This window comes from Hippoglossus hippoglossus, chromosome 17 (assembly GCF_009819705.1).
Source record: "Hippoglossus hippoglossus isolate fHipHip1 chromosome 17, fHipHip1.pri, whole genome shotgun sequence".
NCBI classification, from domain to species: Eukaryota; Metazoa; Chordata; class Actinopteri; order Pleuronectiformes; family Pleuronectidae; genus Hippoglossus; species Hippoglossus hippoglossus.
This window is the reverse complement of record NC_047167.1, coordinates 9,888,542-9,913,476: the sequence shown is the minus strand read 5'-3', so window position 1 is coordinate 9,913,476 and position 24,935 is coordinate 9,888,542. Positions and strand designations below refer to the sequence as shown.

The following is a 24,935-nucleotide window of genomic DNA, read 5'->3' as shown; positions in this document are numbered from 1 at the left end:
CACATGTAAATGCATATTTGATCGTTTTCCTTTGCAAAAAATGACTAAACATTCGTTCATAGTAATAGGTTTGTTTTCTCTTCTCATTTTATGTCATTTTTTGTTCTTCAGTATGCTTTGATGTTATTCTGGATTGCATCCAATATTTAACATTTATTATCTGTTTGGTCTCAGCTGCATCAAAGTGATCACATTTTATTGCTACAAATTACGTCTTCTGCATCATTTTTATTTTCCACCTTTTACCCAATTTCAGCATGACCTCTGGGGCCCTTGGTTAGAATTTCAAAATACCTGGCTCCCAACACAATTCTGAATGTGGCTGTAAAGGAAGTAAAAGGAAGTTCTAATTCAAGTCCTTGGTGTTTGTGTGTTTTTTCTCAGCTGTTTATGGTCGACAATGGTGCGGACGATTGGAGGATAGCCATGACGTATGAGCGGATCTTCTTCATTGTGCTAGAGCTGCTGGTGTGTGCCATCCATCCCATACCAGGCCAGTACGTGTTCACCTGGACGGCGCGGCTGGCCTTCACCTACACGCCGTCAGTGGCCGACGCTGACGTGGACATCATCCTCTCCATCCCCATGTTCCTGAGACTCTACCTGATAGGCAGGGTCATGTTGCTCCACAGCAAGCTGTTCACGGACGCTTCGTCTCGCAGCATCGGCGCCCTCAACAAGATCAACTTCAACACACGCTTTGTCATGAAGACCCTCATGACCATCTGTCCAGGAACTGTCCTGCTGGTTTTCAGTATATCCTCCTGGATCATTGCTGCATGGACTGTGCGCGTCTGCGAGAGGTAAACACAGGGTTGTCAATAGTGGCCGAATAATGGATGATATGGAAACACTAAATCTCGGCTGCACAATCACACGTTGTGGATTACTAGACACCCTTTCCTCCTTCACTCTTGTCACTGTTTTGTCCCGTGTCTCTCTGTGTTACCTTGTTTTCTGTCACTCATCTACACTGGTGTGAAATCATCAGGATAGGTTACATGGCGATACTATACACAGGAAGGCAAACACCAGACACTTACTACTCAGCTAAGTGTTTAAAAACACCCTGATCTACGTTTCATTAGCTCAGCAATCGCTCCACTACTCCCTGTTCTTTCGTTTCTACTGCTATTTTAGATGTCTTGTCCATAATTCATGAGTGTCTAATTGTTTGTTTGCTGAGTGGTTTGTTTTGGTAATGCAGAGCAGCCCCCAGGATCCCCTAACCCGTTTTCTCCCCCAAAACTGCGCATCGGGCTTCGTCTCAAGGGGGCAGCAATGATTCTCACGGAAAATGAAAGAGGCAGGGAGAAATGAAAAGCTTTTTTTCTTTCTCGTTTGGCATTTGCATAGGGAAATGAGACATTAATGCCAGCTTTGATGTTTTAAAGTCATTTTTGCTTAGTTGGGGTGGGGAAGGGGACTTGAGTAGGGTGGGTGGAGTGGAAGATCTATAGCTGCAGTTCCTGTCAGGCCTGATATGCTACTGTACATGTGCTGCACTGTGGAAGTTAAGCCTCGGCTCAGGGGAAGGCTTTGCTCTCAGTCTCTCAGCCAGGACATTACCACAGATGCTCAGCGTCCTCCTGCAGCTCGCCTCGCCTGCTTTATACTAAGTACCTCCCCTCCCTTCCTGCGCCTCTTCTCTTTACTACCCGCCTCCCACTCCCACTCCCCCCATGTTAACACCTGTCACTAACTTAACCCCCCTCGCACGTTCGAACCCTGGATCTTCTCCAACTCTCAGCACCTCTTAAAAGTTGAACGGTGGGTTTGACCCTTGCTGGGGGAACCCAACCAGCTGCTCTTTGCTCCACTTGACCACAGAGGCAGGGCAGTGAGGTGTAACAGACATCCGAGGTCACCATTAACTATAGATTTACATCTGTTGCAAACAACACAATGACAATGACAATAACAGTTTCAATACTGGCCTAATCCATACTACTATGTTTTCGTTTAAAAATACATCTACTCTGTTAAGGATACGCCTGACGTCCACACTTCTCTAGAGTTTTAGAGCAGCTAAACCAGAGACATGTGGAAATGATTACCCTTTTTTAATTTGAGTCTGGGGCTGCGTTTTAGTCTGAACGGGCAGAACAATAACGCAGACACTCACAACCACTTGTTGATTGGGTCTTTTCGGTCACGACGTGATTCTGCATGATCCTATCACATTACCGGACGAACAAAACTAGCATTAGCCTCGACTACCAGTGTAGAATACAACATGGATAATCAATCACAATCTTTACTGACCCTGTTGTGCAGTTAAATTCTGCATTTTACAATAATACAACTGTCTACATGTGGGAGACGAGCTGTTAATTGAGCAATTTGTGTACCCCGGCCCACGAATGCCTTCCTGTTTACACCATCACACATGCCCTGTGCACGTGAGTGGTCCCATGATATAATTTACAGGCGTTTTATTTTAGACGAGATAAAACCAAAACGGAGCCAAAACTCTTGACCGAGATTGTTTAAGTTTGAAAAAGCTGTTTTAAAATGTAGTAGTACGGATGTAGCCTCAGTAGTGAATCTGCAGCTAATGGCTACACTCTTTCTTTATTATTCACAATCTTAAACATGAGTTGGCCATCGCCATGGTTTGGTCTTAGGTAGCTCAAGACAGGAACTCCACATTGGATATCTGACCCTTAAGTCCATAGTATGCTGGTGTCAGTTTGGAAATTTGAATGTAAACACATGATTAGATTAGAACCACAGAAATCACAAGCAGAGCCGTGTTTCATTTGTTTGCTCACACACACACACACGCACACACACACCATGAGCAGTGCATGCTATTAGTCCTTTAGTTTCAGAAGAACAGCTGGGTGGATATGTGTTTGTGTGTGCTACTATGGATAGGTGCCAGCATGCACATGTAGGTATGTGTGCGTGCATGTGTGTGTGCGTGTGTGTTTGTATAATGTTTTGTTGTACTTTCTATTTCCCCACTATGCTGCTCCATAGGGATACCATGTGAGTCCTCGTTCTCTAGCCGTGGAAAAAAAACCAACTTACCATTTTGCACCGAGCTGGCGCCACTGCTGTCCCGAGTCGGGATTGGAGGGTGGTGGGGGGGGGGGTTAATAGCGGGGAGAAGGGGTGGCCCCTCAAAAACAATTAACCCTTGAGCCTTTCCAAACTCAGTATGGCAAAGGAGGATTAGGTAGGCCCTTTACTTGGCACCGTCCTTATGCAAAGAAAACAGGCCTTTACTGGCTATAGGAGAACAGCAGAGACCAACGGCGTGAGCAGCACTTTGAAGCAAGCGTCTCTTTGCTAACTGTTGTGTGTTAGGCTGCAGGGACTGGAGGAGGAGGAGGTGGTGGAGGAGGAAGAGGAGGAAATCTGTGCTAAAATGGAACAGCTCCTTCAAGTCACCTTCACGTGTCTGCCAGAGGGCAATTTGTCTTTTCTCATTTTTTCTCTCCCTCTCCTTATGCAATTGTTATAGATCTATATTTCACAAAAAGTCCTTTTAGCAGCAGCTCCAAAGATTTGCCGAGGAGCAAGAGCCTCTCTGTTCTTTGTGTTCACACATTACCATCCCATTATGTGTCCCCCTTCACAAAATTAATTGAACAGTGTTGTAGTGTTTTTTTCCCACAGACTCTTGTCGCTTCTCCTGCCATGATTATGCTCTAGAAATGGTCTCCTGTAGCCAAACGAAGGTCTGAGTGTCCAAGGAGAGGACAGACGTCAATGTAAACTTGGTCTGGGTTGTGTCTCAGTATCGAGCACAGCGTGATTCTGGTCAGCAACTATTTGGTATAAAGCGCTTCACAGTTCAAAGCTATGGAGGTAAATGAGGGCATTGCTTTCCATTGTTGTACAGTTTCTTAAATGGAGACACTCTTGAAGAAGGAGTCTGTTGTGCGCTGAAAGCAGTGTCTCCAGTTTTTGTTTACATCTATGAACCGAATGTCCTCATGCCCCTTCGTCCTCTCCTCTTGTAAACATCGAAACAGCATGAGAGTTTTCATGTTTACTTCAACCAATCCCATCATTTCAAGTAAAAAGTAAAAGGGTGGGAAAAAAAAAAGAGGCGCTTGTTTCCCAAAGTGCTGTGTGTGACTTTTTGTATCTTTTTTTAAATGCGCCGTTACACTTTCACGGCTCCTGAGCCAATCGAAGGGCAGCACGATCTGAGATTGGACGAGCACGGAGTCCACCTGGCAAATGCCTAGATGGGGGGAATGAAAGACACAAGCAGGGGGACAGAGAGGGATGGTGGGGTGGAGGGAGAGTGGAGGTGGGAGGAATATTACAGGGGACAGATTTTGGTCACTGGGTCCCTTTCCCTTCTTTCTGGACACACTCCATCTTCAAAGCTAACCCACTTCAGCTAAGCACCTTAACTTAGCTCTTTTGGCTTCTCCCTCAGTAAGATAAGAGTCTCTCCCTCTCTCTCTAACTCCTGACTGATGGTTTGCTGATCTCTTTCTGTAGCCATCTAAAGTGGCATGTCTTACAGTTTCTCCTCATCTTTCCCTACTATTGATTCCCTTTACCTTCCCTCATCCATAAGAATCCAATCAGGCCAGAATTCAGTTACACACTTGCATGCATGCCTTGCCTGCCTCCTGGTTTCTCGCTCTTTTTATCTCTTTAACTGTTATATAATATCTCTTCCTCTCCCGCTCTAACTCTGTTACCTGAAACAAAACGCTGTTCGGAGGCGATGTGAAAATGCTGTTTCTCACCTCGCTCTCTCTCTCCAGGGAAGACCCCATAGGCTACGTTAAAAAATACAAGCTCTGCCAAAGTTTCACTGGCTTTCCATAGTCGGCTACACCTACACCCAAAGTTTGACGTCCAGATTGTGTCATCGCTTTAAAAACAGTGCCAAACAAGAACAGACTGTCCAAACATCTAACCAGAGAAATACACAACAGGGAAACTTGAATGTTCTCACACCAACCACAGGTTTACATCAAATATTTAAGTAGATTTGACAGATTTGCTAACAACTAAAAAACCCACTGATTCATCACTGAAACGAAATCTGACCCTGTTGATGTTCCTTTTAGTAAATTCATATGTATACTATGAACTGTCTGTATAGATGCACTCCCTTAGTCACTGTCAAACTAAGTGTCTTAAATACCTCTTACCTTTATCTTATCTTTAAAAATGAGCATCTCCTCAACAAAGACGAATGGATCTTATGCAAATGGATGTGACTTCAAGGACAGGTGGATTCTCTATGGCTTGATGACTTTATCCGATAACGTGACTTCAGACTACGCAGGCGTAGTATTGATTGTAGCCGATGGCAAAGTCATACACTGAGCCCACAAAGCATGTTGACGATTGTGTAAGCGATAAATGTGCCAGGATATGATCAGAATATGCAGGTTAATGAGCTGAGCCAGTGCTGTAGCTCAAAGTAAAACGTTCCTGTGTGTTACTGTTGTCATGAAGCCCTAGCAACACATTTAGTTTCAGAAATATGCTTTTCTTTCTGAAGGTTACAAAAAGCATAATGGAAGCCATACTAAATGTCGTATGACTATTCCTCCCAGTTAATGAGAATCATTGCTCTCCTGTAGCTACTATAAAGAGCTGCCTTTAGTCTGTGTTTAGGAAGATACTAATGTCCATCAACATGTAGGAAGACATAACAATTAGTTTTGATCAAGAACCATGTTCCTAACTAGTCTGTGTTGATGTGAGATTTCCTCAATGGCAGAGAGGAGGAGAAGATGTCTAATTGTCTATAGGTTATCAAGTCAATACCTTGGGTAGCAGTAAGCATCGGACTATTAGACTGCAGGACTACAGTGTTTTTGACAACTTACTTGTGAGTACTGCATCCTTTCAAGTTTGTATCTGTCAATCTAGCAATATTACAGCTACAATAAAGCTTATAGATGGGGACCAACATGCACTGACTAGGAATCTACAGTACTCTATAGGACAATTTTTTCAGCTCGGTTCAAACAAGAATTCCCCCTAAGCCATGAAGGTGTCGAATGCCTTAAAAGAGTCTTTTCAAAATCTTGAAGAGAACTAGCCACTGGCTGCTGCGGCACAGTAGCCAGTGGCTACAATGTGATCTTATGGGGCAACTGTGACAGTCTCGCAAAATTTGATTTTTTTCCACGAACAAAGGCTCAAATTGTTATTCTGGGTCTTTAGCAACATTACACATGTCTCGCGGAACAGGAAGTCAACAAGTCCTCTGACTTGGTCACACAGCGTTGTGTAGTGTCTGAGGTATCGTCTGTGGCCACATCAAGACCACCAACATTGGGCAGCAGCAGGTGCATTTTCATGGACTGTCCCAGTTGCCCCATAAGATTACATTGTAAATACTGCCGCTGAGTCCTGGCTGCCAATGGAGGCGATTTACTTGACTGATTCCAAATTTTTTTGTTAGTACATGTATAAATTTAGTGCCCTGGTTGAAAAATGCCATAATTCCCATTTAGTATATGCAACCTCACAAGATGTCACCAAAGGTATTGGTAGGTCCGGGAAACGGACAAATGGATCATATAATGGACTTCAAACTCTGGACTTATTGTCATACTTAAAATATTGAAACACTTGGTGCTTTGTTACGCACTGCTAACTAAATCAGTGCTATAAAACCTTTATGCCCCAAAGGTTTATCTGACACTGTCAGGAAGTAATTGAAATGTGAAAACATTAAATAGTTAGGGCAGGTATTAAATGGGGCACATGAATGTGGGCACATTAAGAAGGCAGTTGGTAAACTTACAGGTAGCTAGCACAATCTTGTGGGCAGTAGTACAGCAGACAATATACTTTTAAAGTGTACAGTACCCTGGGAATACTGGAAACATGAAATAAAACTGTTCGATGGACTGGAAGTGGAGGTGGAGTAGTGGTGAACCAAAATGTCACCTGAAGGACGAGCACAGTTGGCACAGGTGAGGTTTTTATTTTCAGGCATCTCCAGCCTAATTCAGTACATTCAGAACATCTGAAATAGAATACTTGCTGTCTGATAACCTCAGTGACATAACCACACTCCAGTCTTGAAACCCTGAGATTAAGGGCTTTTGTGAATGATGCTTACTGTGCGGAGGCCTTGTAGATTAAGGACATACACAGCAGGTCATAGAAGGGGCCTAAATGAAGGTCCCAGCTTAAATATGAAAGAGAAGTGTCACCAAACTTTGTCAGTGCCTCACGTTAGCTATATCTTTTGCTTCCTTTGTATCAGAGTGCCTTGCAGGAAATCTCAATAGAAACACTCCTGTGGTGTTGGGGCTGTCATTGGATGTTCAGTTAGTCAGGATGAGATTCACAAACATGCACTTTACATAATTTCTTGCAGCTGAAGCCTGAAAGTTTGCCTCGCTGGCAAAACTGCAAGTCAGCAAATTAAAGCAGTTCTTCACTTCTGGATTCACATCTCAGTTGTCTGACAGCAATGCATTAGGCGTAGCTCATTATTAAAATGCAATCATTTTGCCATTGTCTTTTAATTGGCCAAAGTGCAATTACATTACACCTCGTGACACTGCCGCTCCACCATGTTTGAATTTCAGATGGGGGGGGGGCACACCGTGGCATTGATCACCTCATCCGGTCAAGTGTGTTTTAAGAATTCATTCGTTGTTTAACTCCAAGAGATGAGGATGGCTGCAGATACACTCTCTGTCCTCTGCATGTATATTTGAAAAGCAATGAATGAAACAATGGAGGTACAACGCGACCTCATGTGGCGTATATGCTATAAGGAAAACATATTATAGTATAGTTGAGACTTCAGTGTTCACAAAGATAAATAAATCGTGAGGTAACTCAACGTTGGTTTTTCTCAGAGTAAAAATTCATATTTTTCCCAAGTTTAGAAGAAAGTCTACAGCAATGCCAACACCTCTGTGAGGCTGTACTTTGACACAATGGAGCTTTGAGCTAAATGCTAATGCCAGCATGTTACCATGCTAACAAAGACAGTGTGTTATCTTGGTCCATACTGCCTTTACGTACGAAATGAGATGCAGCCATTTCAAACGATGTAACCGTCACTACCCACATACTCCCATTTGCCCTTTATGTTTGCATGGATGCTAAGCCATATATCCACTAGAGGGCAGCACCGAGTCGAGTTATTGATAAGAACAAACATTCCGACGGTGGATGACGTTGCGATAACGAACCTCATAAGAAATAAGCAAAAGCGGCTATTTGTCTCTGTGACTTGGCAAACTAACATCATACAGATGCCTGCGGTTTTTTACAGACTCGCCTCTCGAGTCTCTCCTCAAAAATGTTGCGCCATTGTTGAAATTTCATCCTCGTGTCTTACGGTTGTGTCTGTTGAACTATTAGCTACACTGCCCCCCCGCCCCATGATTTCTGGTAGTACTGCTCTGTTCCATCTGTGTCTGTAAGCTTTCAGCAAACGTACACAAGTTCGGACAAAATTAACACATAGTCGGACAGAAGGCATCAGGCATTGGTTATATCAATAGTTCTGCAGGTGTTTAGACATAAATTAAAACCACAGAAAGTAGAAGGAAATCACTGGAAAGTTTGACCTGATGATGGCGCTAGATGAACAGTGGATGCAATATAGTAATTCATCCTGAGGGGAGCATGAATTTGTGTTCTAAAATACTTCCAGTAGATTAGATTTAGACACTTAACTCAAAACAGCAAATTTGCAAATGTGCTAGTGAGTGTCTGTACAAAATTCATGGCATTTAATTTAACAACCATGCTGCTAGTGTGACTAATAATAGCTTTCACGCTACATTCAAATTAAAATGTAACTTTTAGATATTGTAATTCTTGAAATAACGCCTGTTGATTTTAGCTCAGTGTAACTAAGTAGTATATTTTTTTTTATTTCTTGGAAACACATTACAAAATGCACATATTGTAAGATTGCCCATTCATTTTATATGTGCAAAGTCAACTTTGAATGTGCTGCTGCCTGCTTGCTTGCTTGCTTGCTTTGCATATTGGCTCCGCTGTAAAAAACACTGTGGGGTTTGCACTTTTTTAATTAGGTCATCATCACTCTGAGTTGAATCTGCTCATGTTTACTGCAACTAACACACTACACACCCCCCCCCGAGGAGCATCCCAACCTATTTGTCCCCAAGTTGTCTCAGCCTGTGCTCAAGCTCATTTATATCAACAAGACCTGCACTCGTGAAAAATCTTTTAAATTTGTTAAAGTCCTATTGAAATGCAGGGGGAAGAGGGGAAGTGCTTCCATTGGGCGCAGGCGATAGCTGCAGAATTTTGAATGTGGAGTAAGTCACATGCTGACCGGTGATGGAGAGCAGAAACAGACAGAAGTCAGGATGAGGCTCTCTAGAGGAAGTTTAAAATAGAACATCAGATCAATTTTTGCATCTATTTTTTTCCTACTTCTTACCAGATGTATATTTTGGTCACACAAACACTTTTGTCTGTGTGATGCCTCGGTCAGCTCTCTTCTAAGGAAGCAGGCTGTGCCTCATCATATCCAAACTGAGGCAAAGAGTGTTTGTGGTTTCACTCGACAACAAGCCAAGGTGGCATAGGCCCCTCAGTCTTACTTTTTACTTCCTCTGTTAAAGAGAGACCTGCAACCCCCCCGCCCCTGATTTTAACAGCGAAGTGTTAATTCATTTAGAAAATAGTGCTATGGTGCTTCTTTTCATAAGGGCACTGGTTTACTTAAATTTTGAAAAGGTAGCTTTATGTGGCCGTTATTAAGCCTTTTGAGGATATTGCATGGTTAAAAAAATGAATTTTATTTTAGGACATTTTTTAACAGCCCCCTCGTTCACTTCATATTGGCACCAGGCCTGATAATAAGTATTTAAAGTGACACCTCCATCTTTAAACTAAAGACTGAGAAGAACTTGGCTCTTCATTTAAAAGCATTGTGGCTAAATGCAGTTGTGTTTGCATTCATTGTATTAATTATCAGGTACTGCATGAACAAAGGCTATTGTGATTTGATAATAGCGTGTATGGAGTTTTCTATCAAATATTATTGATTTGTGTGCGTGTGCAGAGGGAAGTGTGTGGCACGTTGGATCCATCATTACCATTCTGTTTGTTCAGAGCTTAGCTTTCAGATTGGGCCGGGCGGCAAAAAAATTGACCGGCTGGGAATCGTTTATTAGTTCACATAAACAGAAAACACTTTTATCCTTTTCTTTTGCCGTGCAGGGCTGAACTCGATGTTGATCATTTGTAGAGAAGAAAGAGGCGACTCGTACCTTGTTGTTGTTGTCGACCTGTTTGGTTGCAGTTTTAGCCATGAGCACGTTGGCTTACTGGTCTGACGTTGTGTAAAGTTTGCCGTGCTCCTCTGACCCACCACAGACGGAACGTGTCAGAGCTCATTTGGGAATAAACGACACTATCATTTTATACATCAGTGGATAAATAATGTCGTTTCCGAAACATTTGACCAGGGAAGTGATGCCAGGTTAATGCTTTCACTGCAGAGTGTGTGTCAGAGAGAATTTAACAGTGGGGGATAAAACTGTCTGTTCTGGACTCTATATACCTCTTGTCCTGGAATTGGTTGAAAGTGGTGCCAGCTCTTCTCCATGCTATTCCAAAACTTGACACAGTATATTGAGAGCCTTAAAACGCTATTGATCAGCTCCCCATTTCCGCCTCTGTCTCTGTTCCCGTATTGCCGTCTCTATTCCACGGTAGGGAATTATAGAAATATGTGCATTCAAATATTGAAATGTGTGCGTTAACAAAACGATTGCCACATTAGAAACACGAAAACATAATTCAACAGAGTGCCTTCTCGTGATTAAAAAGAACGACGCCTGCTCCGTCACCGTCTGGCATATTTAGGTGGTTACGTTGAGTACAGAGAGAAGGCCACTGTAACACTTTGTTTACTGTGCTGAAGGCTGCAGCACGTCTCTGTCTCCGAGACGTGACTCCCTCTCTGGACGCCTTGATGACAAGATGAATGAAATTAACATAGTAGTCACTTGTAATTACAATATTTAGCCAGCTGATCAAGTTGAGCCCCCTGGCAGCTATCAAAGGGCAGCCGCTGAAGTGTCGGGATGCAGGTAAAAGAGACAGGGGTGTCAAATTCAATGAGCTTCTTCCTCTGCTGATCATCCAGTCCTACCCCTCTGTTTGAGAACGAGAAGACGTGCAATCCCCCTCCACCTGGTGATAACTGCGGAATTTGTCCCAGGTGGATCCCCCAGGTTTGCCCAGCGCTCCCCTGCTCTCAATATACTGGCTGTTGTGGCATGCAGGTTGCAGATATTCTTGATTCCTGCATGGTGTTGTACAGACTGCTTCTCTGCATGTCATCTATGAAGCTTGAATCCCACAGACTGCACACTGTTTTGTTTTTTTGTCACTCTGAGGGAAGGGAAGTGGTCAGAGTTGTTGTTTTTTTACCCCCCGACTTTGAGCATGAATAGAAACTCAGGAGTGGGAGTTTTAAGACCTGCAGAAGGCATGATTTATGATATTCAATAACAGTGACCTGTCTTGGAGGAGAAGGAGGAGCAGACGTCGCCACAAAACCACCCACCAAGGTTTTTTTCATCGTCTGGCCCCGAGTGTTCCAGTCTGTACTCGTGCACTAATTAGAGGTGATTGCTCCAGCCGTTTTAAGTCCACATGCTGGGTCACTGCTGGATAGTTTAAAGTTGTTAACAATTCCTGATTGGCCCAATGAGAATCCCCTTCAGAGAGGCCTCAGCAAAATCCCAAGAAATTACACTCCATCTCCTCTGTCTTGTCAGAATGATGTTTCTGAGATGTTGTCTCAAAGTGTTTAATGAATATTTGATTCTAACTCCAAAATTAAATCTTATCTGATCTCCTCCTAGACAGCCCATTGGGAATAATCAGGCGAGTTGAATGAGGGTGGGTGGATGAGGCAGACTTGTCTCTGTGATGGATTTTTTTTTTGTCTTGCTGAAAAGGTATGGGAATGTCATCATCAATCCAGCTTTGCACTGTGTGTTTTTTTTTTTTTTTTATGGAAATAGCTTTGCATATGCACAGCCGGCCTTTGGACCGACAACTCAAGCATGGCTGTCAAGCTATTTTCAGCCAACAACATGTTTGAAGTGATGATTTGCATTGCCAAACCTTTTTTTCCCGTTGGGGCAGCGTAAACTCTGCAACAAATCGTGACCAATAAGCCAATTCTTAGTTGGATTTAACGCAGCAGTGTGTGCATTCGTGGATGCACTGACATGACATTTGTTGGGTTCTGACCTGCGGAGCTCTTTATCCAGTCACTTACAGCGACGTGGCTCGTCTCTTTTGTCATTTCAAACGTTCTCTGACAATTCAAATTTCTATGCTAATGTCAACAAGTGGACATGAAACATGTTGTCAGTGGTTCTCATCTCTCAGTTTGAAATCATTGCGTCAAATTCTTTAACTAACACTATTTTTTAATTTATTTCCTGCCTACATCTCCTTTTACGTTTTTTACCCATTCAACACATCTCTCCATTAAACTGTCTCACATATAAAAATGACTTAAAGGCAAAGAAAACAATAGACATGAAGTGTAGCATCCACTGAATTTATGTTTTTCTTCAGTTTACTTCCTCAGAATGGACTTTGTTGCTTTAAAATCGGGTGTAGCACCCTGTGCCATGAATTCTTCTTCCTCCGCGATCTTCACCTCCTCCACCCACCACCTCTGTTTGGTTCACACAGCACCACGTCATCCTCCAGCATGCTCGCGTTCACCAAAACGTGTGCAGTCTCTCTCTGACTGTGTGTCCCCCACTTCTGCTTATCTATCTATCATCACCTCAGGTATCATGACAAACAGGAAGTGACGAGTAACTTCCTGGGAGCCATGTGGCTCATCTCGATTACCTTCCTCTCCATTGGCTACGGGGACATGGTACCGCACACGTACTGTGGGAAAGGCGTGTGTCTGCTTACAGGGATCATGGTGGGTCCCTCTCCTCCTCGCTCACATAAATGCACGACATGCTCACATGACAAACCTCAGCTCCATATACTATACAACATGTCACACAAAAAAAGAACACAACTTTCCGCTCATTCTTTGTCTACTTTTATAGATATTCTAAATATGTGAAGATTTTAAACAGTTTGTGATCAACAGTCATGTTTAAAAGAGGATGCATTAGAAAGCTTCAGTTTGTTTGGTTGTCAATTTCTTATTTGTATTAATGCAATAAGGTTAACGAATCTATGGCGGAGTATTAGGCCCCTATTAAAGACAGAATTCTTGATTTTGAAAATAATGTTATAGCATTACAAGAATAAAGTTGTAAATGAGAAGAAAGTCATAATATTACAAGAATAAAGTTGTTTATTAATGAGAAAACCGTAATAATAAAATGATAATAAAATCGTAATTTAATGAAAAAAAATTAATTATATTACAAGTATAAAATTGAGATTTTACGAGAGACGAGTCATAATATTACCAGAACAAAATTGAAATTTAATGATAAAAAATTCATAATATTACAAGATTATAGCTTGAAGAAATAAACTCATAATATTACAAAAATGAAGCCATAATTTTATGAGAAAAAAGTCACAGTATTTTAAGAATAAAGACATAAAAACATTTCACATAATTCAACAGAGTTTCACTCCTTCTGGATCCAAAATCTTGAACCAGTCTAATTGTTTTTTGAGAAACTACGAAACCCTTTTGAATATCACTCAGATGTAACCAACGACAACTTTACAGTCGACCAGGACCAAACATTTCCTCCTCCACAAAAGAGGCAACTTCCTCTAAGTCTGTGGTTCTTTCTTCAGAATAGACACAGTTTCTGACTCGATAAGTCCTGATACTTATGATAATGTGCTGCTGATGAGCCAAAAGATTCTGTATTTTGTTATTCGTAATAACTTTACTAAAGTACAACATCTAACCATGTTCTCCATTATAACACAGGCGCAAGGCAGAACCTCTGATATTCCCCTTTAAAATGACACGTAGTCTAAAATTATACTATTTCCCTTTTAAATACATACTCTGTGCATACACTGTGTGTTTTGTTTGACCATGTCTTTGTGCAACAGGGAGCCGGTTGCACTGCGCTGGTGGTTGCAGTTGTAGCCAGGAAGCTGGAGCTGACCAAGGCCGAGAAGCACGTCCACAACTTCATGATGGACACACAACTCTGCAAACGAGTGAGTCACTGCATGTTCCTACATTCTGAGGGACTGATATGTTACTGATTTTTACTACAAGGTCCCCTCACAACTGTCTGCACATGGATACTCTACGATTTGTAAGAAGTTCAACCACAGAGGAGCTGAAAATGTTGATATTTTTAAATATAGATTTAAAACCCACCTATTTAGTCTGGCTTTAATACTACATAAAAAATTAAAATTTCGTGGTTAAATATTTATATTTTACTTATATTTATTTTTACTCTGTTTTGTTTTACTAAAATGTTAGTGTTGATTATAATATATATATTATTTTATAATCGTACCTTATTTTATTGATGTTTCTATTTTCTATTCATTTTTAACATCCCATGTTTTGTCAATCAACTGTGATGCTCTTTGAGTTCCATTTGATTTGTTTGAAAGGTGCTATATAAATATAGTTTGATTGATTGATTGAACCGTCCGGAGCTAAAATCTTCACATTAGAAAATTAAGATTAAATATATTACATTTTTGTGACTTATTTTCGACCCATTATGAATCCTGACTCCTGACTTAGGGGAAGCTACAATGATGCCAATTTACATTTATAAATACTTATATGTCCTGTATTGATACTAATAATATATTATATTGTCAGGGCTGTAAACTCTCCCACAGTTTAGGGTCCACTTCTCTCACAATTTTATAGACTTTAAAATTTGTGTAGACTGAAATATTTACAATTTAGAAGTTTTACAGCTTTTTTGCTTTGTTTGATTTCTCACTTTCTTTTCTGGATTGAATATTGCACCATTTCATTAAATTCCTGTTGTATTTCATGGTATTGTTTCGGTGTACGTGACCTTACAGTGTCTTTGCAGTGTTAACATTTAATCTCGTCTTCAACCCCGCGCCACAGGTAAAGAACACAGCTGCCAATGTACTCAGGGAAACATGGCTCATCTACAAACACACCAAGTTGGTCAAAAAGATAGATCACGCCAAGGTGCGGAAACACCAGCGCAAGTTTCTCCAAGCCATTCACCAGTAAGTCTTGCACTGCGTTTTCTCTGTGAATCTGATGTCAAATTAAACGTGGAACAGAAAATAAGTGAGTTGGTCCTCAGCAACCACCGAGGAGAATCTATCTTATAGAACGCAAACTAAATATGTCATTGAAAGAAACGTATTGAGATGTTCTGCCCTGCCCTGTGACAGTCTTTAATCTTTAAGCTTATTTGAGGTAAGAACTATTTTATCTGTTGTTAATAGTCGTGTTGCTATTAAACTAATAAAATGTTGTAGTAGCTCTAAGTATTTGGTAGTATCGCCTCTATCGTTTGTTACAATCTACTCCTAAAGTACAATTTCTTTGATTGTTATGCCCACAATCACACATGTACACACACACACACACAAACACACACTTCGATCTAGTGTAATGGTCCTTCCTCTTCCCCCTCCCCGTCCCCCTCTCCCTCCGACCCCCTCTGACCCCGTGCTTACAGTGACAAGTGTAATGGTTCCACTCGTTTCGTGAATGTTGTGAGGTTAAAACTCTGTACTGTGTTCTGTCTTTGTTTTGCTCTATCACCGCAGAGCTCAAAAGTAAGTTGAGTCTTCTATGTATCCTCCTCCTACTGTTTCCTCACCATCCTCCTACTCCTCCTCTCTCCATGTCTGCGTTTGACATGCATGAACAAAAAAAAAAAAAAGCGTATGTTACCACAAAAAAAAAAAAGACTGAAAGTTCTGGATGCTGGATTGTTTTCAGTTATTATAATTTCAATTTTGTTTTACTTCAGTGTTCCATTTACTTCCCTCTCCCTCCCATCCCCCTTCGAACTGAATGAAACAGACACAAGCATCAACATTTTGCCACCAGTGTCAGTAGATGTTGAGGGTTGTCTGGAGAGAACGTGTGAAAGAGAAAAAAACAGCATCATGCGCTGAGCTTGAAGCTTTGTTGGCCCGGCCAGCGGTTCATGATCATCTACAGTGTACTGTACACATGATTAATATAGCTGCTCTGGAGGCTATATTAACCTCCATCAACAGAACTCATCCTGCACTCCTGATGGTCTTTGTGATGATGTGAACACACACACTGTAATGTACTGTAGTTCCACTGAGGTTGAAATGTCTGCTGTTCTTTTTCGTATTGATTTTTGCTTTATATTCCATTTCTTACATGAGATCAAACACCAACACTTGCATGTGCCATTGATGACATAGCCCAAAACGTGTAGGTTGTAGGTTTAAAATCGCACAAATAATGTTTTACACCAGTAAGTGGCCCTTTTGCCTTTTTAGCCCCAATTCCTTGACAGCCATAAGGGATAAGAAAGGCCGAGCAAACACACACACACACACACACACACACACACACACACACACACACACACACACACACACACACACACACACACACACACACACACACACACACAGCAGCTGAGACGGTTTCCCACAGCGATGGAGCCATAAGCGAGCTGTCTCCCTCTGCTCTGATATACTGATTTGCACATGAATAAATGCCCTTGAATGTCATCCTGTCTCATAATTTGCCGAACAGGGGAAATTCTTCCTCTCACCCACCCAGATGCGTGATGCCGCCGCTAACAATGCCACATTACTCACATTCAGCGTTAGCAGTTCATACGGCGCCATAATGTATTTGATTAGAGATAAGGAGGCACAATGTTGAGGCACCGTAAAAAATACGTCCAATGTATCACCGCGCAAGTTATTTGAGATGTCTATGTTGCAGTGTGTTCAACGGTGTCATTAGATGGTTTATTTCTGGCAATCTTTTATCTGCGACACTCGCACACACAAACACACTCAAACACACACACACACACACACACACACACACACACACACACACACACACAAAGGGCAGCACTCAAAGACACATTTCATTGTGCACAGTCACTCACAGTCACTGCACGCTTACTGAATGACCGGTGTGTATTTATATAAAGTCCCACCACTGAGCTGTGTGCAGCACTGACAAAAGGGCATGTCATCTTTTTTCCATTTTTTAATGTCTTACTTTTGGGTGGAACGACATGCGAATGTTTTAATTTGAAACATGAATTTTGAGGTTTTCTTCTGTGGAAGCATTTTACGCTCTTGCTGAAAAGAAAAAAAACATTCTTTGTCATTGTAATCTTTAGTTTTTTTTGGCATTATATTGAAGCTTTGTTCTTCCTATTTAAAAACAGATTATTTCTAGGTTGTAACAAGATCATCACTTTGTATCAAGGCTGCAGTGAAACATAAGAGAATTGCTGCTGAAAGCCTCGAACCATTATCAGAAAAAGATCTTGTTATAAAAAGACTTTTTGTGAGTGTAGTATGCTTCCACAATTTTGCATGTTTTGTTTTTTATTGCATTGACGAAGACCAGGAATGCCTCTCTATATATATACATATATACACATTATGTATATACATATAGATATGTAAATTGCAATCATTTATGATGCATGCAGGCTGTCTTCTCTTCACCATGTCATCAGTGAGAGATCCCTCCTGATAAACAATGTGTCGTTCTTCCTCCTCCTTTCTTCCCTGTCGGCCTCCTCTGTCCCCTCAAACAACCTCTCTCTCTCTCTCTCTCTCTCTCTCATTCTCTCTCTCTCCGCTCCTCTCCTTCACCCCCCTTCACCTTATTCTACTCTTCCTCTCCTCCTCCCCTCTCAATCTCTTCCCTCCTCCCCCCCTCCTTCTCTTGCCTTTGTAAGACTGCGCAGTGTTAAGATGGAGCAGAGGAAACTCAATGACCAGGCCAACACCTTGGTGGACCTGGCAAAGGTAAGTCTGTCTCGCCTCAAAAAATTCAACATTATCATCACATCTTTTTGAATGATTGAAATCTTTGTCTTTAGCGGGTCTAATCGATAGTGTTGCACTTAAAAAAGAAAACTGTTTACCACTTAAAACGAAAGTTTAAAGTTAAAATTAAAGTTAACAATTTACAATAAGAAAAATCTTTTGTGTGGCACCAATTGAAGTATTTAGGAAAATTTCAGACTTTCTATTAAGTTTGAAGTTCAACCCTATAACTAAAGTACCACTTTAGTCCGTTTTAGGTTCACTGTTTTCCTTCTTTGAGACCTAATTTGTCCTTTTACATTATAAACTTGCAAAGGTGAATTTGAAAGTATTTGAGAGGATTTGTTCTCTTGTTCCTCACGTTAATCACATTACTGGATTTCTTGGCAAGTTACAGCAACCAACCTAAAACTATTGGCACAACTCTGTATCGCATGTTTCTTTATCAAGGGGCCATATTCTTAAAAACATTGTTCCATAGCGCTACTTGTGATCTGAATTTAGCATTACCCTTAAATTTGTCACATCCGAGTGCTCATGTGAATATGACCTGTAAGGTTTTGGGTAAATGCCAGTGAATATACACATCCTTTATAAAGGAGTTATAAAATACTTGAAGTCGTCGATAGTGTCTCAGTCTGTGTTGTTAAAGAATGCAGCAGGAAATTGTCTGGGCCAGACGAGAAAATGCTCAGAACACTCGAGGGGTGGCGCCTGGGTAGAGCATGCACAAGCATGACGGATAACTTCCACTGTGAAAATCACATGTTTACAGCACATCGACACCAACGTCCGTTCTTGTAACAAAAAGCTCTCAAGGGAACTGGCAGGAAATGTTCCTAAAAATATCTGGAGCAACTGGTTCGGACATTTCCTTTCATACATACAGAACATCTGGAATATTCTAAGAAAATGTCTGGATTTCACTGTATATTTGAAACCAGCTCATGCTTCTTTATCGATACCAAATGTATCCATGGACTGACAGGCATGTCTAAGCTAACTCAGCTAAGCCCAAGTCCTGGTGCAAGACTACCTGCTCACCCTGAGTAACTTGACCCTAACATATATGCATTGTAAACAGTATGTGGCTGTATAGACGTGTGACTACAGTCATGGCTCAGCAGCTTGTGTCCGGCTGTATAGACGTCAGATAACCCACCAGCCCGAAGCGGGGGGGGGGTTTCAAAGGGACGTACATGGCCGCAGTCTCATTTGATGTGGATGACATTTTCACTCCAGTGTGTATTTTAAAAGGTTCTAAGGCCAACTCCTTTAATGTGTGCTTACTTGCCCTTACGCTGCTTGATGGTCAGATCCATCTGTGTTCACCCTTCACTTGTTCAATGCCACTTTCTCGAGCCTTATGGAGAAGTAAACCTTTGATTTCTGTCCTATATACATACAAATCATTTCATTTTGAGGTGCACAAATGCCCGAAGTGGGTAAGCAAATATTTTGCGACTTTTATTTAACTGTACTCTCATTAAAACGATTGTCACAACTAACTCACAATGTCGACATATAGAATAGAATAGAATGTAGTATGTTAGGTTTTTATAATACATGAAACTGTCAAAGAATTACATATACAGTGGTGTAGCACATATATTAACATCGAACCCACTGCATCTACGGCTGGAACAATAAATGCCTGAGTAATAAAGACACTTTTCATTACGTGAATGAGTTGTGTCAAGCAAATACATTAAGCACTGAGGACCTTCTCTGGCTATAAATGGACCGGAGAAGCTGCTTGTTAAATCAGTGGGAAGATAAAATCTATGCTGACTTGCTGAAACAGTGCAGCTCCCCTGCACACTGCTTCCTGTCATTATTTCTTTCTCTTCAGGCTGAGTAAGTCAGATTTTAAATGTCTGCTTATGTAATCCACAATGAACTATTACATGAAAGTTCCGTAAGCATACTGTATCTGTGGTTAATTCCGTTTCTTGCATCTCTCCATGTGGATATTAAGTTGTAAAACTGCTTTTTTTTTTCTTTCTCTTGTCTGGTCGTCCTCTAAACACATTTGCTTTCTCTCCTCCATTAGACCCAGAATGTGATGTACGACCTGGTGTCAGAGCTGCAGGAGCGCAGTGAGGAGCTGGACAAGCGCATCGGCACATTGGAGGACAAGCTGGACTCGGTGACGGGCAGCCTGCAGGCGCTGCCGTGCCTCATCTCCCAAGCCATAACCCAGCAGCAGCAGGAATTCCTGGACGGCTTCGTTCACCGCTTTCGGCCGGCCTCGCTAGCCTCTGAGCGCTCCGAACGCTCGGAACGATCCTGGACTTCCACCGCCCGCAGGAGGCGCTCGCCCTCCACAGCACCACACACCTCCTCAGATAGTGGATGACCTTGACGAATCACCTCTGAGCCCCTCTTTACCAAACCAACTTGTCACTTCATTCTGTCCCATCTAAAACCGTCCCTGTAACCGCTGGAGAGTCCATGTCTGGACGAATAAAGAAACCCATATCTTGACACCTGACCAGATCCTTGACCCTAATCTCCCTCTCAACCATCACCACCCATCCCTTCTTGCCTTCTTCCGCAATCAACATCAAACCCAAAATCCAATTCCTCTGTGACTGGGCCTCTCAGCACAGGACTGGATCAGAGCTACTCCAAAAGAACAAAGAACGGCAAATGAAGACTTAAACCAAGTAAAAACACAAATGCATCCAAAAACCGAAAAAGAGAAAAAAAAAATTACAAAATGACAGAAAAACCGAGATAAAGTAGAGATATGGTTTATGTTTTAGCCATTGTATGGCTGTTCAAGTTAGCTTTTTTGTAAAAGCCCTTGTATAGTTAAAAAATGACTGAGTTCAGGGTCGCTGGGGTGAGAGCTGGCTATCACACCGGAGAGTCCTTAACCACGAGGGGGGAAGTTGGTCTGTGGAACTGAGGGCCTCGGCTCGCCTGCTGGCCCTCCGAGGCCATGGAGGACATCTGTCCACCCATCTGTCCACCCATCTGTCCGTCTGTGTTTGTCCGGTTGTGGAGCGAGACAAACCACTGGATTTCCCTTTCAAAAGACTAGTGTCATGGATTCTTTCCCATAGGTTAGGGTGGAAGCTTTAGGAAAGGCTGGGAAAGCTCCGACTTCTCATCCGTGTTTGAAAATGCACTTGGGGGATGGGAAACTACTACACAGAAGAGCAAAGGGGACACATATGGCATTACTACTGGGTAGGAAAAATTTACACAATTGCCAACTTCAAGGTTACAGCTTCCTTGTTCTTACCAAGGAAAAAACGAGAGCGACTATCTTTTTTAGTTACATATTGACATGTGATTTTTCAGTGCCTGAATGTATAAATAGTAGAGGGTTATTTAATTACTAATTTCAGAGCTTTTTTACGATGTTAACAGTCTGAATACAGCATTGCATTCCTTTTTCAGATACATTCCTCTCCAAAAATTGAAAGAAAATGTCTTAATGTAATGCATAGCATTGCCTCCATTACATATACACTATTTCTACTAACACCATGAGAAACGAAAAGTGTTCAGAGAGAAAGTGAGACAGACTGAGAGAATATTTATGAGTGTTTGTCGGAGAACAAGTTCACTTTTAGCTTAATGCTGCAAACTCATGCACACGACAGTGGAATACAGTACGTAGTAGTCTACCTTTCTCACCACCACTAATTAGAGCTTCCTGTGGTCTTCAGATGAAGGCATGGCTTGAGGTCTGCTGGTACACACGGCCACACAGGCACCTATCAGCGGTCCAACTGAGGAACCATCCCTGCCCCTTTGCATGGTTCTGTGCAAAAATGGAACACACTCTTTCTAGGATGGCTTGATGATTTTCATGATTTTGAGTTTAATTGCTTTTACTTTTGTTTGTTGCATTGTCATCTTTTTTACTACAATTTCCTTTTTTAAAAGCTAAGATACCTTTTTCTTTTGAGTTGCAGAACCTATAGAGTTGCACTAACGTGATTCTGTAATGCATTCCCTGTTTGATATATGAGGTAAAGATGAGTCAATACTACAAAAGAATCCTGGACAGCTACAAATAAAAGTGCTGACGAAACTTTGATGGTTACATCACAGTGAATTGTTCCCTCAGCAAGTTATAAGGAAGAGTTTTGACATTTTGGGGACTTATGCCTGTCCACTTTCAAGCTAAGAAAGATAAAACAGTACCGATATCATATCTCTGAGGTAAATATGCAGCTATCGCTCACAACCTGTTAGCGTATCTTAGCATACAGTCTGGAAATGGGGAAGAAGCTCTACTGGCTCTCTTCAACATTAGCACACATTATATCTTAGTTATTTAATCTGTACATAAACTAAGATTGTAGACTGATATAAACTATGTGCGGGTTAAACAAATACATTTTCACTTTTTTTTCTGTCTCTATGCTAAGCTAAGCTAGCTGGCTGCTAAGGGTAGCTTTATATTTACCGTACAGACCATAGATTGCATGTATAGATGGACAACATGTCTCCACTTCCTGCCAGTATCCAGAAATGAAGCAAAAATATTGTGATACAAATGCTGCCATTTTGTGCGAATTACCCCATTGGGAGCCAGAGTCTAGCTATTGAGGGACTGATCTGTGGAATCAAAGTCTCGACCAATCATTGGTGGGTCTCAGCTGTCAATCATGATGTTTCAGCACATTTGTGTAGCATCAAATAACTAATTAAAGACAAACTTATTGGAAAAATGAAGACTTGAACAAATATCAGTGTGATAAGAGGACCCTAAAATGACAGAAACCATATTGAAACGAACGTAACGTTTGCTTTGACTATTTAGTTTGGTACATTTCCCATCCACTAACATGAAGGAAGTTAGTGACTTAGAAGCAATTATGACCTACACTGCAGCTAGCCACCAGGGGGCGATCAAGTCATTTCGGCTTCACTTTATGGGAGCAGTTATGTCGTCCATCTTTATATACAGTTTATTGGGAAGGCTCGATATCAATCGTCTTGTCCAACTCTCTGCAAGTGGATTCCTAAAATGGCAAATTATCTCTTTACAAATACAGTCTACATGTCAGGCTTGTTTCTAAATGACACTGAAGTACATTCACTGTGATATAGAAGAAATTTGAAGATTTAAAATTTCAAAAGCATGGAATATGAGTCATCCTAGAGTTGTAACGACTAGAAAACTTCCGCTCTGAAAAAGTAGAATTTTTTTAGAGGACCTATGAAAAGCAGATCAGGAAGTCAGCGGGTTAGCGGGCTAGCATGCTGTCCTAAAGTAGTTTGAATGGTAGATAATCCCAAATGGATGTTAGTGCTAAAAAAAAATCTTTTAATGACCCCTTAAGCTGACAGGCAAATAGAATCATTATTTCTTGGATCTTAATTATTTCCGAGCTGCTTTGGGACCAGTCAGGTCCAAGTCAAAGCCTGTGAGACAGAGAGCGACTTCGCCCTCCCACAGCTTCTGGACTGGACAGACAGCACTTCATTTAAGAACACACTGAGTTTGCTACAACTTAATCAAGCATGAATATGGGTTATTTTTCCTTTCAACTTGAGTTGATGAAGCATGACTTTTTACTTCCCCGCCATGCACCTCTCGTGCTACATCCCACCCTCCTGGTATGAGGGGATCTATCATGCCATTAGAGGCTCCGTTTCAATCAGTGTCATCCAATGAGTCAGCGCGGCTAATGGAGGACTATCTGCTTGATTACGACCTCACCTGCCTGTTCGTATCTAAGGTTTCCACCTCTTCATTACATCAGAGCTTCGGCCTTGTGTTTGTCATCTGTCATCATTAAGAACATCACCCGTCCTCCCCCCCACACACACACACATGGACACAAAATGGCCCGCAGCAAAGACATTTGATTGGTTCAAATGAAAAAAAAACACACTCAAGAACAGGAAGAAGCAGGGGAACCTCTAGGTCTTATTCCACGTTGCACTCAGTGTGTAGTATTCAGTTACACTCCACAATGCTGGGGTGTCCAGGTAACGGTGTTAAGGACTTCATCCTTCATCAGGCAACAGGAAAGAGTGAAAAAAGAAAGAAAGATGAGAGCCATCGCTCATTTACTGACAGACATCTGTTTTGGCTCAGGGGGGTTGTGAACAGCGAGGGTGGGTGTCCTGTAAATATGACCTCATTGTAGATGTCGCCAAGTAAACGGGACAAATGGTGAACCGCAGGGGTAAAGGTGGTCGGATCCAATGCACAGCATGTTGCAGGTATATGCAGCAGAAAACCTTGAAAGGTTGAAACTGAAGGGTTCCAAGTTCTGGCAAATTAAAAGATAATGTTTTATCAGTTTCACACGTTTTCTTTTTTTCTTCTCTTCCTCTGATGGAGGTTTGATCAGGTTCTGATATTAAGTTGTATTTTAAATTTTTTATCCATTTGTTTTCTTCAGTCCTTATCCTGTCACTAACAAAGACCTGCCAAAACACCATTCCAATATTTAATAGTGACCCACTAGAAAATAAAAAAAACACACATAGTATTTTGTAGTGAAGTGAGGGACATTCATGATGTTATTCTGATGATGGTAGATGAGTCAAAGTGATAAACCCAGAGTCTTTTATTATCCAGAAAATCGTAGGCTTTCCTCATAGAGCAGGCATCAGAACACACTTCCACTGAACAATAACAGAGTGAAAACCCCCCAAAAAGTGAAGAAATGTAACCCAACCATTGTTCTGTGTACACTGCCACATGATGCATAATGTACGTAGTAGCACTGGAATAAATCAACTTTTACTGGATGGCAAATGGGTTTAACATATTCTCTGTATACTGTTTCGCTGTTCCTTCATTTTGCAGGTGAACTTTTGTCCTAGCAAGGAGAGACACCAAGGTGAAATCATTAAAGACTATCTTCAGCTATGACCGTCGCTCGCTTCTTCTGTTTTGGCAGACAATCATTTCTCATGTTTTATCGCGTCCGCTGAGGACCTACGGTGGCCGAGATGTCTCACTCGAGCGCGGTGACCACACAACGGAAACACAACCA

At 41.6% G+C, this 24,935-nt stretch overlaps 1 protein-coding gene across 6 annotated transcripts in view; it reads left to right on the top strand.

Moving 5' to 3' along the window:
* The window catches only part of kcnn1a (potassium intermediate/small conductance calcium-activated channel, subfamily N, member 1a), a 46,921-nt gene extending 26,257 nt beyond the window's left edge, over nt 1-20,664 (top strand). Inside the window, exons 4-12 of one of the 6 annotated variants that reach the window (XR_004616690.1) lie at nt 385-803; nt 2,986-2,994; nt 12,775-12,916; nt 14,032-14,142; nt 15,032-15,159; nt 15,712-15,720; nt 17,865-17,934; nt 20,009-20,399; nt 20,449-20,664. Coding sequence is in view for 5 of the 6 variants with exons in the window: in XM_034612928.1 (XP_034468819.1) it covers nt 385-803; nt 2,986-2,994; nt 12,775-12,916; nt 14,032-14,142; nt 15,032-15,159; nt 15,712-15,720; nt 17,865-17,934; nt 20,009-20,314 (1,194 nt within the window). In the remaining variant the exon portion in view is untranslated. Of the gene's footprint in view, nt 1-384; nt 804-2,985; nt 2,995-12,774; nt 12,917-14,031; nt 14,143-15,031; nt 15,160-15,711; nt 15,721-17,864; nt 17,935-20,008 lie in introns of all 6 variants that reach the window. The other 5 variants (XM_034612928.1, XM_034612926.1, XM_034612925.1 and 2 more) reach the window with 5 other exon arrangements.
* The last annotated feature ends 4,271 nt before the right edge of the window (nt 20,665-24,935 follow it).